This window comes from Ascidiella aspersa, chromosome 3 (genome assembly GCF_963924565.1).
Source record: "Ascidiella aspersa chromosome 3, kaAscAspe10.2, whole genome shotgun sequence".
Classification (NCBI taxonomy): Eukaryota; Metazoa; Chordata; class Ascidiacea; order Phlebobranchia; family Ascidiidae; genus Ascidiella; species Ascidiella aspersa.
In genome coordinates, this window is record NC_139449.1 from 9,839,863 (window position 1) to 9,852,026 (window position 12,164).

Consider the following 12,164-nt stretch of genomic DNA (forward strand, 5'->3'; position numbering starts at 1 on the left):
TAAAAATCCCCAAATAAAAACGGCTATGGACAACTTGAATGTAAACTATAGATGTTTTCCACAGTACATTTTTGTTGTATTAGAATGTTAGATGTTCAAAAGCACGCGTTTTTTGTAAAAAATTGTTTGGCTAAAAACTATTATTTTTGTGATGAGTGTGTTAACCGTGATTTGTCTGTCCACCCTACTAACGCCTTAGTATGTATATAAACATATAAGATATCTTGTGCGTTTAGAAAATAACCAAAGTTAAGCATGGGAAACGAAGTTGAAGTTACAAAGGTCAATGTAAAGGCAAGACGAGTAACTGGTAAGTAAACATTGCTATAAACATGGTACTATTAGCTAGTCAAATATACCTATTCAAGATGTTGAAAAATTAAGTTAAACAACATTTGATTCATCAGAATGGTTCACGAAAGTTCATTTCTGCCATTGTTAGCCCCTGAACCCCTCCCGCTTCCCTTAATTAACGGAATATGTTTTACAATTTGTCTTAAAGTTTTATCCCATCTTACTCCTTGTAGGCTAGTAGCAGACTAGGCTTAAGAGTAAATTATAAAGGTGATTAAATTTATAAAGTCTTTGGCTTAATTTTGCTTTTCGCTTGATCAGTTGCATTCTAACTCATGTATCGCTTTTCGTTTGTTAGTTGTATCTGTGAAACTACGTTCTAGTTGGATGACGATTGGGTGTAGACTCTTCGTAGCCTATAGTAGTTTGGCCGATTTGCTTATTTAAAGTATCGCAGTATTTTAGCAGTAATAACAACTATAACTATATGAGATTATCAGGCTTTTTCCCATTTTTTAAGCTTTATCTCAACCGCTTATTTTGTACAAAACTGTAGGTGAATGATTTCGTATATAGTGTATAAATTATTACTCTGGCTTTCACAAAAAACATATCGCATTTTCGCTAAAATTAGTTTAACCTGACAAAGACGCTATTTTAAACTGACAAACTACGATTTGCTGCTTGGCTGATGGTGCCTAATTCGACTTACAATTCAATATAAATTTCTATTCCCTTTAAAGGTTTTAGCTGTTGTTCGCCCGAATCTCTGGCCACCTTTTCGTTTTTATTCGTCATCTATCTGGCTCGCATCTGTCATGTAAGTCCTAATTTCTCTTTTTAATTTCCGTCGTATGAGATGTTTCATGTGCGTTCTGCAATACATGTATAGTGTTGATGTTAATTTGTTTACACCAAAACAGACATGGGGTATTCAAACTGAAGCTGTTTTTTGCATGTATTAGCTAAAGCAGGTTGGGTAACTGTTTTTACAGTGGATATAAGCTGTTGCCCTTTATGTCCTATATTAGTTAATTTTCTTAATAAGCTTTACTAGCTAATCCTGCCTATTTATTTGAGGACATCAACCGCCGTGAGTTCGTGTTGTTTTCCTAGATTAATCTAGTTTGAAGCTTGTAACAAAGCATACACACACCACTCGATTCCAATAGGTAACATATATTGAATGCATCAAAGTTAGTATTCATAATTATTGCCAGACGAATCGATTGATGTACACCAGGGGTGTCCACAACTCAAACATGCCGGCGTGCCAATTTTTATTCTATGACTTCTTCCCGTGCCAAAGTTTAGTAATATTATTCTTTCTAATAATAAAATCGTTTTTTACAAATAATAAAAACGTGTAGTTAGCAGTGCGCATTACTGCATCTAAGTGTCCGTCGGTGAGCTGACTTTTGCTTCTTGTTTCTTCACACCAAACTTTATAGTTATGTGAATGCTAGCCTCCCCTACACTATAATGTTATAGAAGTAATTGTTAGTTGTCGTGATTGCAGCGATTGTTTTATATTGTGAATAAACAATGGCAATTACTGTATAAAAAATTAGGTGTTTTTTACAATTGGCTGAATAGCAAATTAAGTAATTTAGGGGGGCTTGCGTGCCATTTTTTATTTAGTCGCGTGCCACATTTAGCACGCGTGCCACTTGTTGGACACCCCTGATGTACACAAAACACCCCTGATGTACACAAAACACCATGGTCTTACATTTGCGATTATTCTAACATATTGCGAATGACAAACATTAACTGACAATTGATAATTGAAAACTTACAACCGATAACTTAATAGTCAAAAGTAAATTCAAATTAATTACAAAGCTCCGCTGCTGATTAGGCAAGCCATATTCGAGCCTTTCAGTTCGCGTCTGTTGACTGGCGTTGACCATTAAATGGCTGGGAATCCCAAAGGAATTGTTTCGCCAGATTTAGCTCGACGCAGCTGAGCAGGCGAAATATTAATTTGATTAATTTAAACCACATGTAAATTAATTACCTGTTGCGAACGTTCGTAAGGGTGACGTAACAGTGACGCAACAATAGCATAGGAAATAAAAAATGTGTTTTAAGGACGAGGTAAATAATAGGATATGAAACAAACATAATATATAATGCTATCTCTGAAAAGAAAGTTGTATTTTTTTGACAAAAACTGGTAAAGGCAGTAAATAATGTAAACAAAAATTTATGGAAAATTGTTCGTTAGCGAAAGTACTTGGCGGACGCGGGTCGTACAGTTTGCGGAAGCCTGACCTAAAGACTTTACTTGTTTAAGCCAACAGATTTATTATTCAATGGCATGGGTATACTCGCTAAAACAATCGTGTGAAATGGGCTTGTGAACGGCCGCCGGACACATATATTGCAACCTTAGCCTACAGCAGTGGTTCTTAACCGGGGTGCCGCGGCACCATGGGGTGCCATTTCTAATGCCCATTTAAGAATCTTTAGGAATCTGATTTTTGCTCAACTCTTACAACTTTTTGTGTAAGATTATAGTGAAATAAATCCAATTATAACTCGTACGTTGTGCACAGTTGATGTGTGTTGTTCCAGTTCCGTTTATTGCTAAATTCTAGTAAATTACCTACGGAAAAATCTTGTAGGGGTGCCGCAATCTATTTTTTTTTATTTCTAAGGGGTGCCTCAAACCATAAAAGACTGAGGACCACTGCCCTACAGGGTTGTTGCGTTGTTTTTCACTTTAGGGACTCTACATGTCGATTCCATCGCCTACGATGCTGTTTCTGGCCCAGAACGTAAACGGAACGGTTGCTTCCATTTCACCTATATTTACCGGCAGATCAGTCGGAATGATGGTGGGCGCAATGCTTGCCGGGGTGCTTCTCAAAGCCGGAAAACCAATGGTTACTCTGGGTGTGTTGTTTTTTTCCATTATTTCTATATATATATATAGTGTGCTAAAATTATGATTCAAGCATTTTCTGATGGCATTGGGTCGTCAGGACATTTCCTAAATCTGTTCTTAATTGTATAAATGCTACTTTGATCGCGAAATGATTAAAACCTCTAGCCGAGTAAACATACATCGGTCTTGTCATCGAATTTATTGAATCTGTCGAAACAGATTCCGTGTGTTTACTATACGTCACTTTTCCTTTAAACAGTTAAGTTTTACTAAGTTCATTTTGATAAAGCGGTAAAAGGCCTGTATTCTCTAAATAGGTCGGGATAATTGCAAATCACGACCGATAAAAGACGCATCATCATTTTCTGCTCAGTTCATATTAGAGATACACAACAATCTGAAGTAAAAACAAAGTTACAGCTGAACATATTGCGATAAACCAGGCCTGCGTGGTTAGTTGTTCCTACTCGCGTATAACGTGTAATTACAAAAAGTTCACCTCAGATTTTGTCAAATTTTAAAACGTTTTTGTGCAGCTGTTTGTAAACCATTTTGGCTTGAAACGAGTAAATTTTAACAAAGTTAAAAATATTCGCCCTATTGATGAAATTTTTCTTTAAGTTTTCAACGCATCAAGCAAAATCGTTTTTTTTTATTTCAGGCTTGGCTGTTCTCCTGTCTGGAATTTTCATGCTCTTCATTCCCTTCGTCACTTCCACTACCATGTTGTTTCTGCTCATAACAGGCGCCGGTCTGATGGCAGGCTATTTAGACGCAGGTAAATTATTTTCAAATGCGTATAAAAGGACGTTTGTTATGGAATCCAAAACCTTTGGCAGCAGGTTTCTGCTTGTCACAGTTCCTCGTATATAAAAACAAAATTCAAAGTTTATTCCTTTAAAAAAAGTGTGTGATACTGTGATCCTGATTTTACTGAGGATTTTGCGTTGGAATATAAGTCCTTGTGGTTCGTTTTTCGATCGTTTTTCGTAGGTGTCTGTTTTAAGCTGTTCAACAATATTTAGGATTACATTCCAAGGCTGTGAAAATTAAATAAAGACAATTATTGTACATTTTGGAAATACCAACACCGTTATCAGTGAGTTATCATAGGGTTAACTCATCTAATTTGTTTGAGATTTCCCCACCGATGACGACTATAGTATATAACATGAAATATCTGTCTGGTAACCTAGTATGACAACCTGGTAAAGTTTAGTTGTAATTCCGTTGACCATAATCTCCTCAAACTGTATTTTTTCGCTAGAATGCAAACTTCTTTAGACTTCGCTCGAATCTGGATTATCTTTTTGTAACGGTTTAATAAAAAACAAAAATCACTAAACAAATTGTTCGCTTTTACGGCCCAGAAGCTAGGGTATGATCGGCTTTTCAAAGAGGTTTAACAAATTGTTATTTCAGGTATGCAAGCTCTCCTATTGAAGTTATGGGGTGAACAAGACTCAAGGTCGCACATCCAAGCATTCCACTTTATGTTTACCATCGGAGCTTTTTTGGCGCCCCTCCTCGGTAAGCTACAATATAATTAGTGACTTGACTTAGGTTGCGTTGCGTAAGTTTACCTGTTTTTGTTTGACTTGATTTAAGTGTTTTGCGATAATCCTCATTTTTTATACTACGTATTTTTGAATAAGTTGAAAATGACTTTACTCACCTTTTAATGTTTGCATTTTGTTTGTTTAGTTAGACTGTATTCAATATAGTCCCAAACAAACTTTTTGCTCGTTGTTGGTGTATTTTCTGGTATTTGATTATTGGCGTATATCAAACCAGCTTACTGATTTAATCATATAGTTTAAATTATTTCTTGCATTTTCTGAAACATGTTATTTTATTATAAACCGGCCTTGAACGAAACACCTTAGGGCTCTTTGACAAGTAGGTAATTTATTTGATTTGTTTGGTAACGTCTTGAAAAAAATTTGCTTGTCCTACAAAATAGTGTGTTGCATTTTTCTATATTTTTTGTCCGTTGCGAAAAACATTTTTTAGGCGATTGTTTTTCGGGTGATTAACTGTTTTGAGTTCGTTCAAATTAAAGCTTGTAACTATAGGTTTCGGTAACGTTGAGTGATTTATTATAGTTATCCGTAATGAAAGAAACGACCAAAAGCTAGAAAATTACAAATGTTTGTATATTTAAGTGGCGAACCTCAAACATTTCATCGTGAAAATTACTTTTGTTTACATAAAACATAATGGCTAAATACGCCTTACCTCCACGTTGTGATTAAGTAACGTAACACTTGGCATTTTTCCGCTGATTAAGGACTGTTTTTTGTGCAGTTCGTCCCTTTCTTGTGATGGCCAGCGAAACCTCCAAATCGAAGACCAAATGTCCCGGGTTCGAATCTAACGAAAATAAAGCGGAAACCGGAAATACTACGGCGTAAGTCGAAGCTTACTTAATGTTAGGGCAGTGATGTTAACCTGCTAGTTTTGTTTTAGCATATTTCTCAAGTTATGCTATGCACGTTTCTGGTTTGTTGTTATATTTGAACTTACCGCCACTATACAATACATCGATAAAGTTAACTTTTTTAGAATAGTATTCCTAATGCCTGTAAAAACGATTTAAAGCAAGGTAAAAATATAATTTCTTTTTTAGTTAGAGACCTACCATCGCCATAAGGTGTATAACATCAAATTATTCGTCTGCACACAACGAAACATCTGTAAATTGTCACATGAACAAATAAATAAAGGACGGCCAAGTCAAAAGGAAAAGTTCTAAATAGAGTGAAGGTGCATAGCAATATTTTGCTGTATTACTGTTCTCTAAAATCCCTTTATTAGTAAAATATTACTTCCTCGCGATAGCGGATCGAAGTACATTGGGTGCTTTTAAACATCAGAAATCCTAATCTGACAATTGTGTTTTCTACTAGTTTTGCTGTTGAATATTTTGTTTTCTCAAAACAACAGACAAGAATAATTTGTCCAAGGAAAACTTGGGAAATCCGATACTTAAAATTGTATTCCGATACCGATACCCGATAGTTTGAAGTATCGCGATCCGATCAACCACCAAAGACGTCATTACTATGTCGATATAGGCAAAATAAGTGAAATTGAACCAATAAATGTACGTTTTACGGTTTATTGGGCCTGAAATATTTTAGATACCTTATGTTGTTAACCTTACCGGTATTTTAATTTTTTTTACTTGTGAGGCAGAAATCGCGGCAGTGAATTCCAAATCAAGCCTGAAATTCCTACATTACTTTTGTATTGAATTCGCACTGATACAACCCTAGTACCGACACTCGTCATCGGCTATCGGCTCCGATCCGATATTATCGTACACCCCTAATGGGAACTAAGGCGATACAAATAACGACTTAAATGTCAATGATTTTAAAGTGGATATTTCATTGGTTTTGAGTTTATGGAACTTTTCTCGTTTTGTCGTAATAGTATAAATGTGTAGAACTATTGTTGTTTAGTTCAAACGTTCTAATCGAAAGTATAGTCGAAATATTAATTTTGACATAAACGTGAACTAAAAAAAAAAAATTAATATCCGGAAAGCTAATAATTATTGCATACGGCCAAAACGCCTTCTTCTGTGCACATTTTCACCTTAGTTTTTCTAATTATATTAAAATGTGCGTTTTTTACAAAACCTTTAAAAAAAACCGCGGCACACAATGCATGACCTCGACCTGTGTACCGCGACACTAAAACATTTACCCCCTTTGCTGACTATGTAAAAAAAAATAAGTTATTATTCTATAAAGGAGTTGAGAAAAATCTTGCGATTTTTTTTTCAGAGCAGCTTCCGGCATAAACCCAGTGTCGTATGCGTTCATCATTTCCGCCGTCTTTATGGTTTTCGTATCTTTGTGCTTTTTTATAATGGCCGGTGTCCGCATCACGACGAAGATCAAACGGCATCGAAAGGGTAGGTCTTGATGGCGAGTATATTTGAACGCAGCATTTAAGCCGATACCTTGTTTCTGTAATAGGCCTACTGTGGTTCAAGTTGGTATCCATTTTTTAGCAAAACATAAAGCAATTTTGAATAAAAAAATCTAAAATCGAATCTATTTTTAATATTTATACAAAATTTCAACAAAATATTAAAGCCATAATATTTTGAAATGTCGTTTAATCGAATATTATGGCTCTAATAAAAATTGTTTCTGCATAAAAAAACATAATTCCCACACTTTTATAGTCGTTTATTAACAATAATTGAAAGTAACTGATATTTACAGAAAAGTGTCCAACGAGTTATGTAATTTAAGCAAATAATTATTCTGGTCGTCTTGTTTTAACCCTTTACGAAAAAATGTTCTTTAGTTCTGTAATATTATAGAATTCATAAATATCAAACTACCTACAAAACTGAATCAAATTTATTCGAATTAAGATACTGACGATGGTTTTACTAGCGACATATATTGAACTTTTTGTAACATTTAAACAAACTGATTTTCGGTTTAGCCTACTAAGTTGTGTAATTAGTTTAATAGGCTATTTATCGTTGATGTGCAACCAGAATCGTTTGTTTTCACCATTCGGATTCAGAGATTCTGTTATTCATAAAAAAATTCTGATTATTATAGAATTCACTACGATAATGTCGACTTATAAAATACCTTTCCCTTATTTGCCTTAAATCATTATTTTGTCTTGCAGAGGCTCAAAGTGACTTTGAAGATCGTCCCGAGGAGCCATTAAAGGACGTTTGGATCCTCTTTCTTCTGGTTATCCTCTTCTACTTCTTCCTCATTGGAGGGGAGCATCCTTACGTCGCCTACATTTTCTCAATTTGCGTCTGCACGAAGCTCAACTTCTCGGTGATTTTCAAAACTATGACAACTTTTTTCAATATTTTCGACAAAAATGAAAAATCTCAACAGTTTTTATTTCTTTTTGATAATAGCTAAACTCGGCGATAGCTGGTGTGCAATAATTTTAAGTCGATGATTTTCAAAATGACTTGACTGTGAATTAAGTCAGTTTAAAACGACTTGTTAATTTGCTATAATACTTTGTCGCACAGGAGTCGGACGCAAGCTTGTTAAACTCTGTACTCTGGATGGGGTTTGGTGCTGGGAGGTTAACCGGGGTTGTTGCTGCCAAGTTCCTCAAGCCAGGAGTCATTATCCTGATCTGTCTTATTGGAGGGCTTCTTGCGATGGTAGGAGCATTTCAACTACACCACATCTAACTTACTGCTTTAAAATAACTTCAATTTACTTGGGAGTTACATATTTGGGACAAGATTTATCGACTTGGGTCCTAAATGCATTGGGGCTTCAGTCTTTTTCAATTAATTGTGTTATACTTCTTTGCATTGCTAGATTAAAATAATTCAGTTCTGCGATTTAAAATAATTTTTTAAAATTAACAATCCAACAAACAAAAGTAATTTGCAACTGAAAAGACTTGAATCTAATAGGTAGCTTTTAAGGCCGACATTTGTTACAGTGTTTACCTCGTGGTGGTGCACCCGGCGAGCAAAGTGAGTGCGAAATTTCTTGGGTATCCCGGTATCATATGGGATTAAAAAAGATATATATTACATATATGTCTTGTAAGCATATTACAATGTGGGATAAGTAAGCGAGGCACAAAGTAAACCATTTGCAAAAACTATGTGTTCCATATCTAAATTTTTTCTATTTTGCCTGCTGCTTACCTTGCAAAATTCCAAGACTCGCTGGTTAAACGGCGCTGCTTTAGGCGAATACATTGAGAGTGTTGCCACTGTTGCTCGCAGTGGTCTGACACTATTTTTTAATCCAAACAAATAAAAATTTCCAATGCGTTCTGGTACGTTTAGTCATTTTGCTGCTATTGTTTTTAGGCATGCAATGGATGTTGATATATGCGGTTAATTTTTATGAACAGGTCGTGATGAGCATTTCTGGTACCAATAGTCACGTGGTTCCCTGGGTGGTGACATTTTTCTATGGTTACTTTCTCTCGATGCTCTACCCGGCTGGAGTGTCGTGGACCTCTCGGATCACTAACATTTCAGGTGATTCTATACGCATTTCGGCCCGTACATTTATTCTATTTGAATAAGCTGTAAGTTAATCACCTGTGGAACCTTATCGAGTTGTAATAGGACTTTTGTTTCCTAAAAGAACCTCGGTTTGTGGGGCGGTATACAATTAAAGACAAATATAACTAATATTCAACAAACCTTTAAACAATTTATAAACTTACCCATAAGCAACACCATAAACGAAAATGTTAATATGTTTACCTACTACCATGCGCAGTTCCAACCGAGCCTTACCTTCTTAGCGGCACCTGCTCCCTAGTGGAGGAGTCAGGTTGTCAGAGGACTGGGCTCAGACACTACTGACTTGTTCAGAAATTCCTGGCATCGTTCTTGGCCAATGGGAAGGACCTAGCCACAACCCTTACCTTCTTTACTTTTTTAAACTTTACTAATCCTCAGTTGGACGTTTGTTTCAACATATGTTTTGCTTCGGTTCCTTTAAGATTCATTTCGTTTCGGACTATTAATATCTCAGAAATTAAGCATTTCTATTTATATGAGTCCCAGCCTTATCATTACACTCCGGATATCCGATTATATTTCGTAAACGTAGATGCTACATAACTTGTATAGAATCTGTACTCTTTTCATACTATCGCTATGATAAAGCGAAGGTGTATCGGTTCTACATAACAGTAAGATTTACCTATGTAAAAGAGATACGCAATGACACAATGCAGCGATTACGGATTTTTTCGGGATAAAAAACATGAGTTTATAAGGTATTTTTTTTATGCTTAAGTTAACCAGATTGCATACCGTTGTTAACAAGACCTTTCAGTATATCTTTAAAGTTAACATATGTGCTGATTTAACCTTGTAAATTCAATACATTCTGTTGGAATGAACCGTCTTGTTTTTTTGTTTCAAATTTTAGTTTTATAAAAAAGTTTAATACATTCCTATTTTGCTTGCATTGTAGGAAACTACATGTTCATCATCAATTTTGGGAACGCCATAGGATCTATGAGCATGACGCCGGTAGGTGGCGTAATTTTCCAACAGCTGCCGTTGGGTGTCATTTACTTTAGCACAGGTAAAAAATATTCGCAATATTTAGTTATTTCCCTAAATTTTGTTTGTTGTACAAATCTCTTTAAACTTGCTCGAAAAACAGTGCATTAGCCGCTAAAACACGTAATTTGCACTTCTTAAATATTATCCAGTATATAAGAAAAATTACAGAATTAGTTGGCCAAGGTACAAATTAATGGAATTTTTTTAGGTTTTCCAAAACTTTTGTTTGCTGTCCTTGCTAACCAAAGACTGTCTATGTTGCATTTTTATCGTATTACTTAAGAGCTAGCACACTGGTATAACTGAAACAAATCTTAAAACTTAATCCTAGATTTAGAGGAAAGTATACCTATGCCGGTTTTGGTTGTTAAATTAGGTATCAAACTTAACTATACGATTTTAATCAGCTTTTGCCTTCGGTAATCTCGTCGTCTTCGCAATAATGGTTTTCTACGCAAAACGACGTCGTCAAAAAAGCCTAATCAACCCGGAATACGACAACAATTCTTCAGAAAAAGAAAAAATACTGGAATCTAAACAATGAATTGCTGTACAAATTGTAGTGTTTGAACGACGATATCACCGTGAACATGACCCATGAGTTTGGAACTCCATTTTTTACAACACGTGTTTTCACTAATCATATTTTTTCTGCATCGAAGTCGGAAGTTCCATAAGCACCAGCCAAAAGGATGAATACAATTCAAAAAATTGCAAACTCAAATAACGAACATTTTTTCTTCAAATCAGGACGTTTTATACTCAACCTTTCCCCTATTTTAACTTACTTTATGATTTTTCTTCATTCAAATACGGAATCAATCAGCTTTAGACAAAATGGTCGAATCCCAAAATGAGAAAAGAAGTGCTGGAATATTTGGATTGCACTAACGGTATAATCGTAATTTCACCGAGGGAGTTTATTCCATCACTCCCAACTGTTCAGAAATATTTATGCATTTTTTAATTAAACACCGAAATGCATTCTTTACGTTTACTTACCATTTTTGTGGAGCTCCTACTGAAATCAGGTGCATCTAATTGCCATACGCGCTAATCCAGAGATCGCTACTTTTTTTGCAATAGAATAAAAGTTCCAATGTTTTCGCTTTGAACGTTTTATGGATTTTACTTATTCAGCTTGGCCATAGGTTCCCATAAAAACTTGAAGCAATTCTCACTAATTGCAGACCCTCAAAAAAACTTCTGTACGGACCCCAGTTACTCCTCGAACCCCAGTTTCGGAACCGCTGAGCGAGACGATCTAAATTTGCAAATGTTTTCAACGTAAAAACAGGATTTACAAATGGATTTTCGTGTGGTTTATTTCTTGTATCATTACGAATCAGTTGTAAGTGCGGATATAGTTTGGCATTTCAATTGGAAAATGGCGTTTCTGTTGCCGGTTGATGTAATCAAGCAGGTTAATATACTATAAACTAAAACTGCCCTATTAATTAGGAAACATGAACACACATATGTGTGTTTACAACTGAAATCTAGCCCTTCTGAAGCTGCTTTTTGACCAACGATTACGGCTTACATGTCATTAGATACCGAAAGCCATTGCAAACTCGATCAATGATACAAGCAGGGCAGACTAGAAAAACAACTAGCCTGCAGTGAGGTTCGAACTCACGACCTCCGGTCAAGCCTGGACCGTCGCTCTACCAACTGAGCTATGCAGGCTCAGAAGGGAACGAGTAAAAAAACATGCTTGTCGCTGATTTATACTGTTAAACAACTGTTATTTATAAATCGAGAACTTTATAGTAGTACACTGAAACACAAACAACTGCAACTATAGCGTACCATTTAGTGTTAAGTGTATTTTTTTATATAAATCAACCACGGCCGAGGCTCGTATTTACGTACGCGGCTTAGTTTTTTGGTTTCCATCGGACAAAAAACAGAGAA

The 12,164-nt window shown here is 35.6% G+C and overlaps 1 protein-coding gene across 1 annotated transcript; it reads left to right on the forward strand.

The window, feature by feature from the left end:
• Positions 1-255: 255 nt before the first annotated feature.
• On the forward strand, positions 256-10,791 carry LOC146159123 (sodium-dependent glucose transporter 1A-like). Its single transcript, XM_083384871.1, has 14 exons — positions 256-310; positions 1,038-1,114; positions 3,027-3,195; positions 3,849-3,965; positions 4,610-4,717; positions 5,495-5,595; positions 5,753-5,756; positions 6,265-6,297; positions 6,987-7,112; positions 7,853-8,013; positions 8,220-8,357; positions 9,071-9,200; positions 10,153-10,266; positions 10,655-10,791. The coding sequence occupies exons 1-14, from the start codon at positions 256-258 to the stop codon at positions 10,789-10,791; spliced, it is 1,470 nt and encodes a 489-aa protein (XP_083240997.1).
• The last annotated feature ends 1,373 nt before the right edge of the window (positions 10,792-12,164 follow it).

Coding starts and splice junctions, on each gene's coding strand:
- LOC146159123 (XM_083384871.1), top strand. CDS start 256: ATGGGAAACGAAGTTGAAGTTACAAAGGTCAATGTAAAGGCAAGACGA. Junction 8,358..9,070: donor TTGGAGGGCTTCTTGCGATG/GTAGGAGCATTT, acceptor TTTTATGAACAG/GTCGTGATGAGCATTTCTGG. Junction 10,267..10,654: donor TGTCATTTACTTTAGCACAG/GTAAAAAATATT, acceptor GATTTTAATCAG/CTTTTGCCTTCGGTAATCTC.